This window comes from Rhinolophus hipposideros (assembly GCF_964194185.1).
Source record: "Rhinolophus hipposideros genome assembly, chromosome: 1".
Lineage (NCBI taxonomy): Eukaryota > Metazoa > Chordata > Mammalia > Chiroptera > Rhinolophidae > Rhinolophus > Rhinolophus hipposideros.
This window is the reverse complement of record NC_138047.1, coordinates 110,368,048-110,388,560: the sequence shown is the minus strand read 5'-3', so window position 1 is coordinate 110,388,560 and position 20,513 is coordinate 110,368,048. Positions and strand designations below refer to the sequence as shown.

The window sequence follows — 20,513 nt, the reverse complement described above, 5'->3', positions numbered from 1 at the left end:
GGAGGCTGCGTCGACGAAGGGGAGGAGCTGCGTCCGGGGGGCGGGACCTGATACGGCGGGGACGGCCCAGCTTTGGCGAGGGGGCGGGGCCTGCGCCGAAGCGGGCGTGCGCCGGACGTGTAGTCCCCGGGCCGCGAAGGCGGGCGGCGGCGGCGACCTGAGGAGGCGGGAGGGGGTGTTTGACAGGGAAGGCGGGTGGCTCCGGCCGTTGCGAAGGTCTTGGTCCCGCCAGCAGCCCGATCATTCGGGTTCCTCACCCTCGGACACCAGGGTCCCTACACCCTGGGCCGTCCCCGCCCTGCCCGTGACCCGTTGCGTGACCTTGGGCAAGTCTCTGGCTCTTAAAAATTTAAGAGCAAGCTATATAGGTCATCACCAACACGGTAAGAAGAAACAAATGCAAGTCATAAGGGCTGGAAAGGAACGACTGAAGCTGTCCTTTAGCCTAAGCATGGTTTTCTACAAAGAAACACCGAGGGAAGGAAGGCACGGTCGCTGTGTGATAACAAGCAGGTGATGAACCGAGCAAGGGAGGACGACAGAGATCACTACCCAGCAGTGCGGACGCCTTCCGCAGGCACCGGCCAGCGCGGGAGGTCTTAGGGCCGGCCTCCACTCCGGCCATCAGGCCCCCAGGGCGGAAGCTGAGGTTTTGTAACGCTTTGCGGGGAAGGTTACACAGCGTTACGGACGAGTAAAGGGCTGAATGATGCGGAATCTAAAGAAAAGAACATGTGAATGAACTAACCAGAAACGGTTTTGGGGACACAAAGGAAAAACCGAGAGTTGTCAGATGGGGGGGTGGGCATAAGGGGAAAGGGGAAGGGATTTGGAAGCAGCTGGTGACCACAAGATGGCCTCAGGGTTTTCTGAAAATTAATTTGGGGAAGGTATTCAATAATGTTGTAAAGATTTTGTTGGGTATCCGATGGACATGCGTCCTATTTGGGAGACCACCTCAGGGATACTGTGGATGCCTGATCATGGCATTGTACACCAGAAGCTAAACATTAATGAATGCCAACTATAATTTTATATATATAATGTGATGGTCAGTGTGAGGTCGGAGGGATAGTGGATGGAGGGAGGGGGGTTCACAGTGTGAGGGATATAAATGATGAACGTCTAAGTATTACCTTGTCTTGTACACCTGAAACTAATAAATTAAAAAGAAAACGTGTTCTCCATTAAAAAAAATAATAAAAAAGAGCTGAATGAAGTGGGGAGACTGCCACATTCGTGCGCAGGAAAACAGTACAGCACAGATGGTGGGTCTCACCCAATAACCTAAATGTCTCTTCACACCCTTTTGCTCACTTTCTAACTGTATTTGTTTCTTACTGTTGAGTTCTGGGAATTCTTCATGTATTCCAAATACAAGTCCTATGTCGGATGCGTGGTGTGAAAAGCTCTTCCCCTCGTCTGCAGTTTGTCTTTTCCACCTCTTAACAGGGTCTTTCACAGAGCAAACGTTGAAAACTCAAATTCTGCCTTTTCCCTAATGAGCACAGCAAGTGCACTGATGGCTGTCACACCTGGAAACCCTCCTCCAAATCGCATTCAGGGCCATTGGGAGACATGCCACATGCCTCCTGGGTGGCTTGCTGTTCACATGGGCAAGAAACATACACGGGACTGGGTTCCAGGACCCCTCCAGGTGTCGGCCTCCAGAAGTGGTTAGGGTGCCTCCATGGTGGACCTCCCACTTCCTAAGTGCAGGCTGTTAATCTTACGCGAAGACGGTCCCTGCCCTGCCCGTTACTGATGGAAGTGCAAGGTTTTGTCAACACATCAAACGAGGCCCTCGGCGACGGACTGTAACAGCTGCCACTGCCAAGCATTAGTAAGCATGTGGCATTCACTCTCTCCTTTAATCCTATGAGGTGGACATATTATTACAGTTTCATAGATGGGGACACGAAGGCCCCGTCACACAGCAAGAAGAGACAGCTGGGACTAGATGGCAGGTCTGCGTTCCTCACTGCACACAAAGTGTCTGATATGCCAGGCCAGGCGGCATGCTCAGGGCACCGTACACAGTGCCTTTGTTGGAATGCTAGCCACTGAGCCCCTAGTGCCAACATCTGGAGCCTTTGCTTCCTGCACACCTACACTGAGGAAGTACTTTTCCAGAAAATTTTTATATGCATCTTGGAAGTGTAAGTTTTACAAAGTGGCTTTGCTCCACTTAAAGCCTGCTCATGAAATGGCAAGCAAAACAAAAGCAATGACAACAAAGCCAAAAAGAAAAAAAGAAAAAAAACCCCAAACCAAGTACCCCTCAAGATTCTTAAACATAAAATATGAAGCCTGATGATCAAAAGCCCCCTCCCTGCCTGCCCCCACCGTACCCCCCCCCCTCGCCCACATACACGCAGAGCCAGCCTGGTTTAGAGAAGACAGCTAGCATATTAATTTGCAAGGCACTTGTAGTTTGCCAAGTCTGGTAATACGACTTTACCCAGCAGACCTTTTAAATTTGCCTACATGGGAGAAAAAAGATGCTGTAAACTATATCAATCAGAAGAGCCCCCAGCTGGGTCCAGAAAGCCAGAAGTGCAGCCTTTTGGTTCAGGCAGAGGCTGCTGACTCAGCTGGAAGCCTCTCCACTGACGTCTTGCTACCAAAGGGACAAGAAATCAGCAACCTGATGGCTGAAAATGAGCATCTAGAGGTCAGGGTTTGGTTGGACCAGTGAGAAGCAAGACTGGCTTCACAGAACATGAAGGAAGTGGGGGTGTATAGGATGACAACCCTGATAAGCTGACCACGTCTGTCTATACACGGGAAGATAGGGAAATGAATCTCCAACGGCAGTGAGATAGCCATCAGCCTGGAATTGTGAAGAATTAATCATGCTGGACAAACTTAATTTAGTTCTGACACTTCTCGGTTCTATGTGCAAGAGTCAAGAGTAAAGAAACTCAATCCTAGCCCATTGGTTATTTGTAACGCTCATACAGAAAATACTAGATTATGTTAACAACATGAAAAGGCAAGTGCTAAAGCCTGAAGATTGATTTCTTTGAGGCTTAAGAGCACTCCAAGAATTTAAATGCAAAGCAAAAGCTAGTAGCCAGAATAGATTCTTCTAGAACCTGAGTCAGATGTCCTGGCCTGCACACTGGCACACCCCCCCCCCGACGTGACCGCTCCAGCCCTGCTGCAGCCAGCCCAGCCTCCTTGCTGTGGTTGAAGACCAGCTCCATCCACCTCTGCCACAATCAGCACAGTGCTCCCCAGGTTTGTCTCAGCCGACTGTAGCACCAGCCCAAGGTCCAATCTATTCACCAGTTGGCTCTTTTGGGGTTCCATAGGCATAGCGCCTGCTGTGGGTCTCCTCTGCCTGCAGACCTCTCAACTCAACAGACAGGTCGTGTGCCGTCCCCAACCCCTGCCACACACCCAACATACAAAGGTAACTATTACAGACACTCCTGTTCAAAGTGGGGTGGGTGGGTGGGGACGGGATGCAGGGGTCACTGGCCCCTGCAGTGCCTTCATCAGGTCTGTCCTGCTCGTGGGAACCCTCGGGGCTCTTGGCTCCACCCCCTGAAATCTCCCCTTTTCCATGAAGGATGCCCCATGTCTGCAGCTGGGTAGTTTTCACAGCCTGTGGACTCCCAAGGGTCCAAATGCCTCCTTTCTTTTCACACTGCCTGTCCCTTTCAGTCCAAACTGGCCGCGTCTTTGCCAATGTAATCCTTTCAAAAGCTTTTTGAGTATCCTGTGAATCTTACTGGGATTAATCAGACAAAAGCCACATGCACAGGTCTCCTCAAAGCAAGCCCTTCTCTGTCTTGGGCTTCTGCCAAGGGACAAGCTCCTGAGTGTCAGAATTTACCAAATTGTCCGATGCAGCACCACTTCCCCAGCCCTAACCAGCGTGGTCCTGCCAGTCTCAGCTCCCTGGGCCCCATCTGTCTTCCCGGCTGGGCTCTGGGTCTGGTCTCTGCTCAGAAGCCCAGTGCCAGCCTCCCTTGCCATCTGGGGAGGCCGAGAACGAAGACAGTCCAGTGCCGCTCCTTTCCGCTCAACACCTTCTGTCGTGAGCAGAGGGAAACTATAGGTACCTTAGTTCAGTCTAGAAAGTCCCCTGGCTCCTCAGGCCCGTGTCACACTTTCTATTGCCCACCGGCGCTTTCCTCACAGCTCCCCAACAACCTCCCAGCTCTTGCGCGCGGTTCAGCCAGTGCCCACATCTGAGGGTCTTGCTGGCAGTCTACACACCACAGCCCACCTCAGGGCCTGTGCACCTGCTGCCCACTGGGGTGACTGCCCCTCCCAGCACCGCCCGCGGCCCTCCTCCACGCTTAAGTCTTACCTGACAGCGTAGTCTTCTGTCCCTGCTAAGTTGTGAGTGGACTTCAGAGCACCGTCCACTGCATGTCCCGTGTCCAATGGACTGTACCGACACAAAGTATGGGATCGACAACTGTGTCAGGTGAACGAAGGGCTTCTGCCCCTTTGAAACGCCTTGAACAGCTGCCAGAGCCATCCCTTGCGGAAGCGAGTTCAGCATCACTTCAGAGGGAGCGTCCTGGGACATGGCGCTGTGGGCTGGTGACCATCTGCCAGCAGAGCAGCCAGGGTCCGAGTGTGGGAAGTGGCAGACACGCCGTGGGCAGCACAGCCCGCTCAGGACCCAGGTCCAACACTTGCTCTGCTCCGGGGAAAACTGTGCAGCCCTGGTCTGTCTTAGGAAACAAGGAAACGCCCTGTCACCCCAGGTGCCGAGAAAGAATCAAACCTAGGTCCCCGGCCCCCTCGGCAGGTCTGCTGGGCACACACTTCGCTCAAGCAGGACACCTGGCCTGAGGGAAGTGCACACACGCACGGGATCTGGCCCCAGCTCCACACCTACAAGGTCGTCCTCGGCGGGCAGGGTGGGGTTTTAACGACCCTGGGCCACGGACTCTGTCACCACCGTGTGCTGTCCTCCCCAGTGCCATATCCTCCCAACAGAACTGTCGCAGCAGTTAGCCTATCTGGTGACATAAGCAATCAGTCACATAAGGTCCTTTACTTTTTATTTTTGCAATGTCATTCCATACAAAAGCAATAGAAACATAACAGTCTCAACAAGGAGTTTACAATTGGATATTTGAACAGAAAATCTGTATACATTCTCATTTACAGCAATTTTACATGGTAAATTAACTGTGTAAAAAACGTTCTTTCGAAATCCCACTGCTGCCTTAACTTGAAGTATTCTTGGTAGAATGCCTACCTGGCGCTATTTACAAGTACCAAATTCAGATCGCATAACTTACATAAAATCTATTCATTTAACAGCTCAACATCTTCAGCTATTCAGTGTTCTGTATGAGGGAAAAAGCCACCTTGCCATATGGATAAGAAATCAACTTACGTTTCCACAAAGATATGAAATGCATCCAGTTGCGAGAATACTCAGATACCATTAAAGAAAGCTGATGCCAGACTGAGCCCGTGGACACCAGTTAAACTCAAACCCACCATCTGACAACTAACTTCTAAAACACTGTGGAAACGAGTTCAAGTGTGCTTGTCTGGACGGTAGGGATTAAGCAAATTAAGTTTGCTGCGAGATTGCTTCAAGTTCAATTTTCATTGGATTTAGTTCCATTTACAATTTAAAACATGCAAAATACATTCACTATACATAAAATTGTTTCTTAAGAAAATAAGGCAAGAATAACGATTCACCACGACATAATAAACTATTAACAGAAAGCACGGGTTACAAAGGCACCATGCATGCTTGGCTGGCCCTCCCCTAGCCGGGAGATGTCAGTGGTCTCCACAGGGCACCAGTTAGCTCATGGCCGAGAAGTCTTTCAACGGTTCAGTTAAGCAAGCTTCCAAGTCAAACTCGTCCTCCGCTTGGCAGTCCACATGTCTAACTTTGGTGGGTGTGCCAGAGTACATATCCTAGAAAACAGAAGCAGGGGTCATGGCCAGTTCCTCAGAAACACGGGACTGCTCACTCCACCAAGGGAGTGAAGGCCTCTTCCTACGCCCACCACACTATGGGCCTGAGTCTGGTCATTACCAGCAAGGCTCTATGAATGCTGGAACACACGACAGGACACACGGATACCACCCAACTTTGCTGTAGCAGGATGTACCAAGTTCCCACCCATCAACCACCTCCCAGATTAGAAACCAACTGATCCCTTAAGGCCTCTGAGTAGTAGTGCCAGTCAGACAGGAGCTGCTGTGTGGCCTAGGCATCACCCTCAAGACAAGTGAAGTAGAATCACATCGAATCACCAAGCACCCTGTTCTCCAGCTGAGGAAGCTGCCTCCGCACTAGCCGAGGGCAGCCCCTTCCCAAGCCCATCTCACCCCTGAAACTTCTGGGGACCGCACAGGAGAACATACATCAAGGCCTGGGTGTCCGCTCACGCTGGAAGGGATACCACCCAAGGGAGCGGACGTACTGCTTACACAGCACTGTAGAACCCAAAGCTAGATGTGTGCACCCATGGATGCCATGTACAAGCAAAGAGAGCGCCAGAAGGCTGGACAGACGGGACAGGGGCTCTCAAGGCACGAGGTGACAACATTTAGTTTGATACATTTCTGGATTGTTTTAATAAACAGGTTTTGCTTTTTTCATTAAAAACGTTTAATTGAAGGGTCATACATTCAAGTATCAGAGTTTACAATTTAGGCAGTTTAAACCAGTTGAAGCCCAATGTTTATAGCAACTAAAACCAAAGTTTTAAATGAATGTTAAGAAAAAGTTCCTGTTTTCACAATGGAGAAATCTGGCTGATTCCACAATTTGACATCACTAATGACAAGACAAACTGCTATACACAACCCCCACTGTCATATTCTTGCCCAAAGCGTTCAGTCCGAGGCTGAGCCTTAAGGAAACAATGGGGCAGCTCTCGATTGAGGAATGTCCTGCCTAACCAGCCTGAACTCTAAAAACGTCCGAGTCATGGAGCAAAGGCAAGGAGGCTACTCTAAGTTAAAGGGCGTGTAAGGAACACGGCGATTCAAACGTGTGATCCTTGATTAAATTCTGGGTCAGAACAGACCCAAAGAACATTACTGGACACCTGGGAAGCTGAACAGACTGTTTATTAGACAGTAGTGTGTGCTCGATGTCACGTCTCGAGCACAATAACGAAACTGGTTATGTGCAATGGTTAGCGCTGACGCTTGACCCTGCAGCTCGCTTCCAGTGGTTAAAAACCACGCAAGCTAAGGTCTCAGCCCGGCCTGCTCCCCTCCCCTCCCTTCTGCACATCAGCCATCTCGGCCGCGGATGCCCCTAGGACCCCCCCCCCCAACCCTGCCCCTTGTTTTCATAGTCTGGCTCCCCTCACACACCTGTGGTCTCCCCTCCCCTCCCCCAACCTCTCTCAGTACCTAACGTCCCTGACACTGTGAGTGGCTTGTTCAAAATCTGTTTTTTTGAGTTGGCGTAAGGGTTAGTCTTCACCCCAACTAAGGATGCCTTCCCGAGTTTCTTTCTAGTCCTGCCTCTGTGTAAACAGACACCAAATCAGGACCACCCTATCATGAGATAACCTGTTTTCATTTACCTCAACAATTTCCCCATGTCATTAGTCTTCAAAACCAGTCCGAGACAGCTGAATTCTTATGACATAAACATAACCTTGTGTGGGGACAGAGCCCCAGAGAGCAGTTTCCAGGCTCTCGGCCTCACGTGGAGAGGTGCTGGCTCGGGTAGTAGATGGCCATCCACTGTTACCGGTTAGCCATTAGCCACTAACAAAACTGCCGTGGCTGCGGACTGCGCATCCTGTGGAGCCTGCTTCCTGTGTCTCCAGCCCAGCCGCCATCGAGAATACAGTGGAATGAACCCCCTATCTGTGACTCCATGGGTGTTCCTTTTTGGCCGCACCATGTCCTACGTTCCTGTGCGGGGAGCGGGAGCAGAGTCCCTGCATTACACCTTGCCTTTCCTCTATTGTTGGACATTGCTGCTACATCTAGCCTCTGTCACACACTGTCAGATAAAAGTGTGTGGTTTCAGGTGGTCCACAAAAACTAAGAGACATGTAGCAGGCTTGACACAGGGATGACACAGATGGCAGAAGGCAGGAAAAGCAACTACGTATCTTTGCATTTCCTGTGCTTCTGAACTATTCAAACACAGTACAGGACTATCTTACACAAAGCATGAGTATTTCACAAATAATTATGTTTTCTAGTTTTTAACCTATTTTTACACTTACTATGCTAGATATTTCCACATGCAAATATTGGGGTGGTCTCCTTTATGAAACAAAGGGGTCATTTTATTGTGGATGCTGCTATTTGCTGGTATACACACAGTCCGGAAGAACGTGCACCCAACCAGTAACGACAGGATTAGAGATGAGGCAATTTTGTATGCTGCTTTTGATTTTTGATATTTTTCCCTCAAAAACATGATTTTTTTAAATTGGCAAGTGTGGGGCAGAGCCCTCGGCCCAAAGCATCGCTTTAGCGAATAACAATTAGCACAAGTCTCTTACACTGTAAGTCAGCGGCACGAACTCGTACAGCCTAAAACTGATGCCAGCAGCAACAGCTGTGCGGATGCCGGAACCAGAGGAGAAAGGCCTTTTACTCTGAAATTAACTGGTGGGACTGATGAGTCGGCCTGAACCAAAACCCTAAATTAAGGTCACTTCTGGGAACTCCATTAATCTGACATTTTGATGGTATCAGAGAACGGGGTAAGAGGCCCCTCTGCCATAAGCAGCAGAATCAGATGTCAGCTCAAACTTCAGCTTATAGAGTGGCACATACTGTCCAAACGATGAGAGACAAAACCAAGGGAAGGAACTTACAAAGTTATCCTGGGAGCTGGTCTGGGACTCGGAGCTGCTTTCTGTGGATTCGGTCTCCATTGCTCCAAGGTCTACGGGATGTCTGTGAAATCAAACAGATGTGTTTGTCAGTCACCACGTCACAAAGTCAGGAGACACATGATACGGAAACCTTCTCCCAGTCTGTTCGCTCAGAACAAATACTATCAACCCCACGCTGCCCCGTGAAGACACTGACAAGTGTCTCCTCTGCTCCCCGGGGGACTCTATGTGCAGACTAACCCCCTGCCCAGTCAATCCAGAGGTCAAGCCAGCTAAAAAACCCCACCTGACTCAGAGCACACACCGCCCATCGCCCACTCTCAACTGCGGTGGGATTATTCACACCAACTAGCATCCTTCTGAAGGGTCGGGGGTGGGTGGACACTGCGACAGACCGAACTACATGTCATTGCTAATCTTTCCTATTTTCTACTCATATAGAGAACGGGGGGGGGGGGGGGGTGGCGGTGGCTCAGGCATTTGGAGCGCCGTGCTCCTAACACCAAAGGCCTCCGGTTTGATGCCCACATGGGCCAGTGGGCTGCACCCTCTACAGCTAAGACTGTGAACAACGGCTCACCCTGGAGCTGGGCTGCCGTGGGCAGCCAGAGGTCAGGGTGAGCTGCTGTGTGCTGCTGCGGGCTGCTGTGTGCTAACGTAAGTGGCTGGCAGCCAGCGTGAATGGCCAGCAGCCGTGAGTGGCCGGTAGCTGACGAGAGCTGCCGTGAGCTGCTGTGAGCAGCCAACCAACGACCGGCAACCGACTGCCTCATCCGGGGGGGAGGGAGCGCAAGGCTCTTAATACTAGCATGGGCCAGGGAGCTGCATCCTACAACTAGACTGAGAAACAACGGCTTAAAACAAACCCAGAGGTGGGAGGGTAGGGGGGTGGCTGCAAAAAAAAAGAGAGAACGGGACAACAGTGTCACACTAGAAAAATACTGGTGTGACATCCTGTGAGGCCAAATTTGTAGAGCCATATTAGAAATCATTTCAAACACGACAGTTTCTAACACATTTCCCCAGCACAGAGCAAAAACTCAAAAATGTGTTGAGTCAAAGTGTCTGAGCGGAGAGGCTCAGGTCAGAAGAGCTGAGACGAGGAAGTGCGAGGAGGTGAGGAAGCCCATCCTGTCCACCTCCCTGTCCACCCAGCACCCTGACTGCACGGCACAGGTCCAGGCCTGACATCTTCCCAACCAGGTATGAGTTTAAAAACCAGCAGGGAGAAGATAACAGCCTTTCCTAGTTAAACTATTTCCACAGTACAAAATAAACTACTGAAATGTTTAGAACGCTTATGTTAAGAACAAACAAAACTCCACATATTGCCAGCTTTACTAAGCTGCATTTTTTCTAACTACAGAAGTCAGCTCAGTCCGGGAAGCAGACTCCTCCCTCCAGGCCCACCCAGAGCCCACCTGTCCAGCCATGCACACACGTGCATAAAACGGACATGAAGCTGTGCAACTGGTTGCTCTCCCTTCGAACTTTCAGAGGGACTTCACACCATGACAACCTGCCTGCCACTCAAGAGACAGAGCCATTGCAGACGTACATTTCTTGAAAATCACATCCTTCTTCAGCTGGAGGGTCCCAGAAATGCAGAGCCACCTTCCAGAGCTTGATCTGCTGGTCCCACGATCGTCTACTGTACTTCTTGAATTTGTTGGGGGTCTTGGGGTGAATGCCAGGCTGTCGAAGGTGTCTACAGGAGAGGGAGATTACCCGCACACCAGTCACATTTGCACATAGCTTCAAGATGAACGAAACTGAGGTTGGCATTATTAAAACATTATAGATCAACTGATTCTACAAAATAAGCAAAGTGACAGATAAAAAAGCACATCCGACTCTGCTGTTCTTTTGCAGAGAAGTACATCTGAATCCTGCAAGGTGACACCCTTTCTGGAGGGGTATGTGCCCGCAAGGGGTGGGGGGAGGAGCACGCTGCCTGTACAACACCGGCATTGCTCACTATTTCCTCCAGGAAGAGCTTCAATCTGCAACTTGAACTTTTCCTTTTTTCCCCACCATGCATTTTAATAACTTTACATTTATAAGAATGTATTCTAAATAGTGAAATGTTGTTTTTTAAATCTTTCTGCCCTTGGCTTTTTCGTCACCAACCCATCCTTATTTGTTTATTTACATAAGTGCCTAGAAGTCCCTATCAATAGTTCTTGGCAGCTGTGACCTAAGCAGCTCGTCATACTTCTGGGGACACACTAACGAGACAAGACTACCTGGGGACTTCTTTGATATAGCGATCATAGGCGATGGTGTTCTTCCCGTAGTTGATCTGCTTCTGTCTTCTCATCAGGACACTCTCATCTGTCTCCAAGTCGGCGGGCGCTACAGATGCAGACTCCCTAGAATCAGAACTGAAGAAAATGAAATTAACAACCGCAAGAACCTTGCAATTAAGATCACTGTGCAAGAAGACGTAGACACACAATAATGACGGTGTCTTTGTCTTCTGGATTCTAAACTACATTAATCGTGGGGCAGTCCAGAAGCTCTGCATACGCGTATGTGGGAACTGAGTACACAGCAGACACGCTATTTCAAACTGGTGAAGAACAGACTAATCCATAAATGCTACTGGGACAATCAGCATCTTGTGTTCAGTTTTTTTCATTAACAAATTACAGGTCTATCAAAGTAGAAAAAAAAAACATTTTCACGGCATTTACCTTCCCGATGATGATTTTCTCTCTCTTCCAAAGTCGTTTATGAGGAGTTTTCTTTTATATCTGGAAGCAAAACAGATGTTGCTGTTTTTTAAAAGGTACAAACATGAACACCGAATGCTTTAAGAACTAAAAGATAACCTCGGGAATGAAGCCTTCTTCCTGGTGTGGTCTGAGTGGGTGGGTTAGGGTAAGAGCTTGTTGCTTCTTTGACTTTAAACCTCCCTCAATCACTTTGCCTTCTAAGAAGATGGTTATTTGCCCGAACTATATAAAGTGCTTGAGGCCTCAATGCCTCCAGGCACTACTGTTTATAATGCAGGAGTTCTCCAGGACAAAGACCCCAACAGTTTCAGTAGTGAGAGCCAAACATAAAAATGAAGTATCCCCAAAACCCTGTAGCCTTAGGAAAAAAAATAAACCTGGGGGCAGGCCCAGTGGCTCAGGAGGTTGGAGCTCTGTGCTCCTAATGCCAAGGGCTGCCGGTTCGATTCCCACATGGGCCAGTGCCAGATGGCTCAGTTGGTTGGAGCGCAGGCTCTCAACCACAAGGTTGCCGGTTCGACTCCTCGACTCCTGCAAGAGATGGTGGGCTGCACCCCCTGCAACTAACAATGGCGACTGGACCTGGAGCTGAGCTGCGCTCTCCACAACTAAGATCGAAAGGACAACGACCTGACTTGGAAAAAGTCCTGGAAGTACACACTGTTCCCCAATAAAATCTGTATTAAAAAAAACAAGCCTGAGTTGAAAGAAACAGTTTTTATTTCAAACACCATAGTCGGCACTAAAGGGACCCATGTGCCTGCTGGGCACTGCTCACCACCTTCTCTGACCTTGAAAGAGGCTGAGCACCATGGTCGTCTTGCTCCTTGTGGATTTCCCGAGACCCTTGCTTTCTGTCACAGCAACTACCAAACCCAGCTCTGCATAGTATGTCACCACAAGGTGTGTAGTGCAATCCAACCCTAAACCATGAACCTCAAGCTCATCTGAGGGAAAGTTGTCGCGTCACTGCATCTCCTTCCAAAATCTAAAGCACTCGCCCCTCCCAAGTTTGCTCTGGCGTCGCTGTGTAGTCTAGACACAGGAGTTAGTGAACTAATTTATTTCCTGTGTATCTAGAACAGCAGTGATTACATAGTGTCCTGTGAGAACTGAGAAACCAGTCCCTGCAATCATTTCCAGTGGGGCTTCCTTCTCTCCAGGACCCCTTGAAAAAGAATGGCTTCAGGTATAACTAAAACCCATGTTCAGATTTCCAGACAGCTGGTGTATAGTTCTGTTAACGTCCTTCAAGGACGAGCTGAATTCCCAGCCCCTTCCTGGTGGGGAGTAAGGAGACTTCGCCATCAGGGCAAATCCCCTGGGTATTACTCAGAGCAGCAGCATTTCATCAGAAAGGGTGTGATCAACAGTGACCCACAACACAGCAGGCCTGTTCTGCAAAGTAGGACAGTTTTCAGAGACAGGCCCTGGAGACAAAGAGGCCCGTGAGGAACAGAGGGTCCACCCACAGGAGGGTCAAGACAGACAGAGGTCTCCCTGCATAGAAGTACATCTGCATAGAAGCATAGGGGTGGTGACCTGGGGGTGGGGCGGTTACAGCACACAGCTATGTTACAGTCGTTATAAACTTTATGAGAACACAAACTGCAGAGATCAAGTCAAACATCCTAACTTTACAGGTGACAAAATTGAGATCTAGACAAAACAACTAATTCAAAACACTGGCGCCCACCCGTCAACTCCCAGGTCCCTTTTTCTACCACCCCACACACACATTTTGATGCCAAAAAGAAAGTAAGTGGCCCCTTGAATGTTCATAACCAGCCCCTTGGGTGCCTGTGCCTTTCCAAAGGAGGAAGCTACAAACGCCACCAATCACTGCAGTCCGTGTGTGGAGGGGGGGTGGCAGCCTGGCCTCCTCCCTACCAACTGAGGACACATTTTTCTCAGCAGAATTAACAGCCAGTGGACTCTTGGTCCAACCCACTCCAACTGATTATGAGCCACATTTTAAGTCAAGGCCCATTCTCAGCTGGGTTGGAAGGCATATATCAAAGGGGAGAAATGCCCCCAAATACCAGTGAGAATGTCCCCGATGGAGATAAGCGGTGGTTAAGGAGCACCGTGAGCTGTAATGAGTCCAGAAGAGGAAGCAGCTTGCAGTTTGTGAGAACTTGGATATACACGGCTTTGGCTACAACTGCAAGCTGTTCACAGGCTCCAAGCTGGGTACCCCTCCCTGAGCTCTGGCCACTTCCAGGCTGTTACATGAGTCAGCTGTCAGTCATGAGTGCACCCGTTTGGAGAGCACACCCGTATTTTGCAGGACTGGGAGCACCCCGTAGAGTAGATTCTTTGCCTCCCTCCCCCCATCTGGAAGGATGGCCACCAAGACAGAGGTCCTCACTCTGAGCAGACTCATCCGGAGAGCTGAAGGCACGGCTGGGCGGGCCTAGGAGTCTGCCCCTCTGACGTGTCCCCAGGAGCTGCTGATGGCGCTGGTGTGGGGACCAGAGTTTTAAGACCCATCGCTCTAAAACATACCTCACACGTAATATATAAAACACCACAGATAACATTTCAAAGCAGTCTGAAATGTGTACCTCGCAATTTCTTTGTTAACTCTGGTCCTCATTTCATCTTCTTCGACTGCACTGGCCCAGTCTGTGCATCTAGGACGGGGCTTTGGGCCTTCAGGAGTGGTAAAGCTGCAATCAAACAAAAACACGAAGCATGGCACATACTTTCAGTTTCCTTTCGCATCGTACATGAGGAAATGTTCAAATGTTTGCAGAGTGCCAAGTGAATGGGCTCAGGGGTAACCTCTGCCCTGTAACTTCCTGCTCGCTGAGTTTGGACAATTCGCTTAAGCCTCTCTGGTCTTCGTTCATTATTTTCTGTGTGCCCATCATGTGGCAGCATTGGCTAAATCATGAGGACAATGTCCACCAGGGAGAAAGGCAGACAAAGCCAACAGGCAGCATCATCACTGAGGAGGGTGCCGAATACAACTTATTCTTTTATGGGCTAAACCAGCTGCTTTTTTTTCCAGGATTTTAAAAGATTTCAAATACGCTTAGTGCTAAGCAAAGTACCTAACACATTAAAATGTACTGAATAAGCAGTGGCTACTAGTTACTTTCAGATGCACACAATTCATGATTCAGAACGTAGCACATCATAATCAAAGTTGGGAGTAAGAATATAGATGGGAGTCATCGCTGCATTAGCACTTAGTCAGGTAAAGGTCCCCCTAGGAGCTGGGTTCCATCCAAAACTCAAGGAAATCTTTAGTCAAGATCAGGCAGTTTAAAAACAGGCTTGATGCCAAGAATTCTAGCAGTTAGAATTGCTGGTATGTCTGTTCTTTATAGATTAGACGTAAACTTAGGCTTTTATATTTCCTCCTCAATTTTCTATTGGCCACTACTGGTATATCAAAACTAGACACTAACTTTAAGTGCAACAAAAAGCAACGTTGCATATCTAGCTGGGAACCACCCACAGGCTTTGAAAATGCAGCTGCAACAACAATCCCTCCAGGTAATCATCATTTCTTCTGGTTATCGCCCCTGCCCACAAAACTCAAATGAGATTTCTAAAAGTAAATTTCCGGTCTAAAAATGGTTGGCAGGGTGTGAAATCAAATTAATTGTGTCGCAGATGCAGAGAAGTACATGGAGGCTTCTCCGTGGTTGGACATCAACACCCTTGTTAGCCTATCAAGAGGTTCAGGTCTGGGTCTCCCCAAGACAAATACCCGAACTTTCAAAAGGTGCTTACAAGATGTACCTTTCGCTTCATCTCAAATTTGGTAGTATAGAAAGAATACCTTTCATGGAACTAATACCCATTTCTTAGATTAGGCAGTTTATATTCACCAACTTATCCTATCTTAGGAAAGTGCTCCAATGGCAAACAGCTTGTTTTACACACTGAGCTAACCTCCCTCCAAAGAAATCACTTTTTCACCCTACAAAAGGGATGTAGCTGGCTCTACTGCCCAGGCACCCACACGCATTCCCCCCAGGGGCCTGTGGGCAGAGCAAATGGCAGGTGAGAGGGCCCAGGGCGTGAGTGTTCCTCCCGGGTTAGAACAAGGAGGCCCGTCTGGCTGACTGGCGAGTTACAGGGGTACCCAAGGGGATACAGAGCACTTTTAAGGCAAAGTAAGGATTTCTCATTTTATCTTCAGCTAAATGGAAGGCCACCGGAGGTTTCCTGAGAAGCGTGGTTCCTCCTGGTACATCTAGCCGAGGGCTGTCTAGAGGCTCTGCCACACTCCTCTCTTCCCCGGTAATCGCATCTAGTCCCAACTCTTGAAGTCACCCGTGTATGCGAGTAACTCACACTTGTGCCTGACGTGAGCAGCGTCCCCATGCACACTCAGATCCCATCACCTTCCCAACCTCACCTTGCTCACCTTAGAAGCTTCTAAGCCTAACCACCCACTCCTTCCCCATGCCAGATCTCGTCTTGGCAAATGGTCCCACAAATCGACCAAGGTGTTGAGGCCTAAAAACTTGAGTCATCCTTTATTCCTCCCTGCAGCCCCCCCCCCAAATCATCACAAATATTTCGGAGTCCTGCCTTAAAGTCTATCCTAAACCTTGCTTCTTAGCACCTCTGCTCCATCTTTCACCTAACTTAGCAGTGGCTGTCCCCACTTTGTCGTCCTCTAATCAGTCCTCAAACAGGCCAAATGCACCCCCACCTGCGGGTGTTGGTACATGGATTCTCACAAGGGACAACCTTCCATTGCATCCCAGTTACCACACCAAGGCCTTGCCGGCCTTCACCACCATCCCCCTGCTTACTTTCTCCAGCCCTCCCCCTCCCTCTGAATACCTGTGGGACCTGCCGACACACCCACATTAGGGTACAGTCACAACAAAAATAGAAGTCTTCTTAGCATGCCATCTTGGCCTCTCCGGCACACTACCCAGCCTAGGAAATACTCAACTAGGTGTGCAAACGCTGCGATAAAGGCTCACCAGAGAGGCTGTGCCTCGGGAGCCCCATGATGGAAAGGCGGCGTCTGGACTTCAGTCTTTATGATCTGCATAAAACCACACGCCAGTCTCAAAAGTTTGCATCCTGGCAGCCACCTTTTGTGACTAGTGTGATACCCAGTTTCTCTGCATTGACTCTCGTAAGAGGAAACCTAACAGGCTTCAGTGGACCCTGTAAGGAGTCCATAGTGGCCCTCACGCTGTCCCTGGAATCTAACAGGCTGGCTGGCTGGCTGACTGAGGCCCCTTTCTGTTGCCACCTATCACTGGGACACCTCACAGGACCCTCAGGTGCCTCCGAGTCATGTTGAGACACAGGAACCACTAATCAAGTGTGGTGAGGGACAAGCAACTTAACCAGTCAAAAACACTGTGACCCAGGGGCACCACAACTAAGTGTTATGAAGCAGTGGCGCCTTAACTGGGTGGTGACCCGCCCGCCCGCGCCTTAACCAGTCGGGGTGGTGACCCACTAGCACCTTAACCAGTCGGGGTGGTGACCCACTAGCACCTTAACCCGTCGGGGTGGTGACCCACTAGCACCTTAACCAGTCGGGGTGGTGACCCGCCCGCCCGCGCCTTAACCCGTCGGGGTGGTGACCCACTAGCACCTTAACCAGTCGGGGTGGTGACCTGCCCGCCCGCGCCTTAACCCGTCGGGGTGGTGACCCACTAGCACCTTAACCAGTCGGGGTGGTGACCCACTAGCACCTTAACCAGTCGGGGTGGTGACCCACTAGCACCTTAACCAGTCGGGGTGGTGACCCACTAGCACCTTAACCAGTCGGGGTGGTGACCCACTAGCACCTTAACCCGTCGGGGTGGTGACCCACTAGCACCTTAACCCGTCGGGGTGGTGACCCACTAGCACCTTAACCCGTCGGGGTGGTGACCCACTAGCACCTTAACCAGTCGGGGTGGTGACCTGCCCGCCCGCGCCTTAACCCGTCGCGGTGGTGACCCACTAGCACCTTAACCAGTCGGGGTGGTGACCCACTAGCACCTTAACCAGTCGGGGTGGTGACCCACTAGCACCTTAACCAGTCAGGGTGGTGACCCGCCCGCCCGCGCCTTAACCCGTCGCGGTGGTGACCCACTAGCACCTTAACCAGTCGGGGTGGTGACCCGCCCGCCCGCGCCTTAACCCGTCGCGGTGGTGACCCACTAGCACCTTAACCAGTCGGGGTGGTGACCCACTAGCACCTTAACCAGTCGGGGTGGTGACCCGCCCGCCCGCGCCTTAACCCGTCGGGGTGGTGACCCACTAGCACCTTAACCAGTCGGTGTGGTGACCCGCCCGCCTGCGCCTTGACCCGTCGCGGTGGTGACCCACTAGCACCTTAACCAGTCGGGGTGGTGACCCACTAGCACCTTAACCAGTCGGGGTGGTGACCCACTAGCACCTTAACCAGTCGGGGTGGTGACCCACTAGCACCTTAACCAGTCGGGGTGGTGACCCACTAGCACCTTAACCAGTCGGGGTGGTGACCCACTAGCACCTTAACCAGTCGGGGTGGTGACCCACTAGCACCTTAACCAGTCGGGGTGGTGACCCGCCCGCCCGCGCCTTAACCAGTCAGGGTGGTGACCCACTAGCACCTTAACCAGTCGGGGTGGTGACCCGCCCGCCCGCGCCTTAACCCGTCGCGGTGGTGACCCACTAGCACCTTAACCAGTCGGGGTGGTGACCCACTAGCACCTTAACCAGTCGGGGTGGTGACCCACTAGCACCTTAACCAGTCGGGGTGGTGACCCACTAGCACCTTAACCAGTCGGGGTGGTGACCCACTAGCACCTTAACCAGTCGGGGTGGTGACCCGCCCGCCCGCGCCTTAACCAGTCAGGGTGGTGACCCACTAGCACCTTAACCAGTCGGGGTGGTGACCCGCCCGCCCGCGCCTTAACCCGTCGCGGTGGTGACCCACTAGCACCTTAACCAGTCGGGGTGGTGACCCACTAGCACCTTAACCAGTCGGGGTGGTGACCCACTAGCACCTTAACCAGTCGGGGTGGTGACCCACTAGCACCTTAACCAGTCGGGGTGGTGACCCACTAGCACCTTAACCCGTCGCGGTGGTGACCCGCCCGCCCGCGCCTTGACCAGTCGGGGTGGTGACCCACTAGCACCTTAACCAGTCGGGGTGGTGACCCACTAGCACCTTAACCAGTCGGGGTGGTGACCCACTAGCACCTTAACCCGTCGCGGTGGTGACCCGCCCGCCCGCGCCTTAACCAGTCGGGGTGGTGACCCACTAGCACCTTAACCAGTCGGGGTGGTGACCCACTAGCACCTTAACCCGTCGCGGTGGTGACCCGCCCGCCCGCGCCTTGACCAGTCGGGGTGGTGACCCACTAGCACCTTAACCAGTCGGGGTGGTGACCCACTAGCACCTTAACCAGTCGGGGTGGTGACCCACTAGCACCTTAACCCGTCGCGGTGGTGACCCACTAGCACCTTAACCCGTCGGGGTGGTGACCCACTAGCACCTTAACCAGTCGCGGTGGTGACCCACTAGCACCTTAACCCGTCGGGGTGGTGACCCACTAGCACCTTAACCCGTCGCGGTGGTGACCCACTAGCACCTTAACCCGTCGGGGTGGTGACCCACTAGCACCTTAACCAGTCGGGGTGGTGACCCACTAGCACCTTAACCCGTCGCGGTGGTGACCCGCCCGCCCGCGCCTTAACCAGTCGGGGTGGTGACCCACTAGCACCTTAACCAGTCGGGGTGGTGACCCACTAGCACCTTAACCCGTCGCGGTGGTGACCCGCCCGCCCGCGCCTTAACCAGTCGGGGTGGTGACCCACTAGCACCTTAACCCGTCGCGGTGGTGACCCACTAGCACCTTAACCCGTCGCGGTGGTGACCCACTAGCACCTTAACCCGTCGCGGTGGTGACCCGCCCGCCCGCGCCTTGACCCGTCGCGGTGACCCACCAGCGCCCTCCCCAGCCCAGGCCGCCGCCCGCCCCAGCCGCCCCCAGTGCCGCCCCGGCCGCCCCAGGCGTCCCCGCCCCCGGAGCCGGCGGCCCCGAGCGCGCGCGCCGTAGGGCCCACCTGTCAGGTCTGCGGTCGCCCTCCGGCTTTGCAGGGCCCTCGGCGTCCTCCGCCGTCCGGCGCCTGCCATCGGCTCTGCGCTTGCGCCCGAGGCTCCATCTCGCGGGGGGTGGCGGGCTGCAGACGGGAGGCCGCGTCAGGGCGGGCAGGGCAGGGCGGGCCGCAACCCCGCCGCCCCGGCGACCCGCCCGACCCGCCCGGAACGCCCGCGTCGCGCGGCCCGTCCTCACCTGGCGTCGCGGTCGCTGCGGTTCCGGTACCTGGGGGGGCTTTGCGAGCGGCCCGCCATATCCAGCGCGGCAACGGCCCGCGCGTCCTCTCCGGCGGCGCTGACAGACTGCGCGGCCCCGCCCCCAACCGCCTTTATCCGCCGCCGCCCCGCCCCGCGCCGTTCCCGCGCGCCCGGCCGGGCGAGACCATCGGGCCCCGCGGGAGGGGGGAGCCCGCTCGGCTGCGCACGCCGCGCAGACGGCCTAGGCCCGCGGGAGACGCGAAGCCGCCTCCCGGACGCTGCCGGCTACGACCCGGGTCGACGCTGTGGGGCTGACTGAGGACAGGGACGAGAAAAAGGTCGCCCCCCGGCGTGGAGGCTCCCGGGGCCCCTCGGACGCTGATTGGACGCGCCTTCGAGGGCGGGGGGAGGGGTACTGGCGGGAGATTCGGAAGCGCGCGACGCGGTCGCTCGGAGGGGCCAGCGGCACGTCCCCTGTTGGCCGGCCCTCCTATTGGTCCGGCCTGGGAGGGGCGGTCTCCGATTGGGTGGCCCGGCGGCGGCGCCCTCCGCGCCGGCGGGCACAGAACCCGGAAGGGGCGGCAGCCGGGCGGCGCGGAGGTCCGCTGCGCTCGCCCATCGCGGCTCTGAGGTAGCGCGAGAGCCGCCGGGCGCCGCGCTCCGAGTGGGCGCCCTGCCGAGCACGGC

General features: G+C 52.7%; 1 protein-coding gene across 2 annotated transcripts; it reads right to left on the bottom strand.

The window, feature by feature from the left end:
- Nucleotides 1-5,014: 5,014 nt before the first annotated feature.
- On the bottom strand, nucleotides 5,015-20,295 carry SLBP (stem-loop histone mRNA binding protein). Of its 2 annotated transcripts, none has more exons than XM_081051011.1 (8): nucleotides 19,825-20,295; nucleotides 19,595-19,711; nucleotides 14,128-14,232; nucleotides 11,519-11,578; nucleotides 11,069-11,206; nucleotides 10,381-10,530; nucleotides 8,802-8,883; nucleotides 5,015-5,913 (listed from the first exon to the last, which is right to left on the bottom strand). In XM_081051011.1, exons 1-8 carry the CDS (start codon nucleotides 19,881-19,883, stop codon nucleotides 5,797-5,799), a joined length of 828 nt encoding a protein of 275 aa, XP_080907137.1. In that variant the 5' UTR covers nucleotides 19,884-20,295; the 3' UTR covers nucleotides 5,015-5,796. The 2 variants fall into 2 exon arrangements, with proteins under 2 accessions (XP_080907137.1, XP_080907138.1); XM_081051012.1 differs by having other exon boundaries at nucleotides 11,069-11,194; nucleotides 19,825-19,976.
- Between the last annotated feature and the right edge of the window lie 218 nt (nucleotides 20,296-20,513).

What these genes read in the sequence shown, in the direction of transcription:
- SLBP (XM_081051011.1), bottom strand. Translation starts at nt 19,883, where the DNA reads ATGGCGGGCCGCTCGCAAAGCCCCCCCAGGTACCGGAACCGCAGCGAC. An exon ending in CGCAGCGACCGCGACGCCAG is followed by an intron (nt 19,712 to 19,824) that starts GTGAGGACGGGC and finishes TCCCGTCTGCAG; the next exon opens with CCCGCCACCCCCCGCGAGAT. An exon ending in GGATGTGATTTTCAAGAAAT is followed by an intron (nt 8,884 to 10,380) that starts GTACGTCTGCAA and finishes TTGATTTCACAG; the next exon opens with ACATCCCGTAGACCTTGGAG.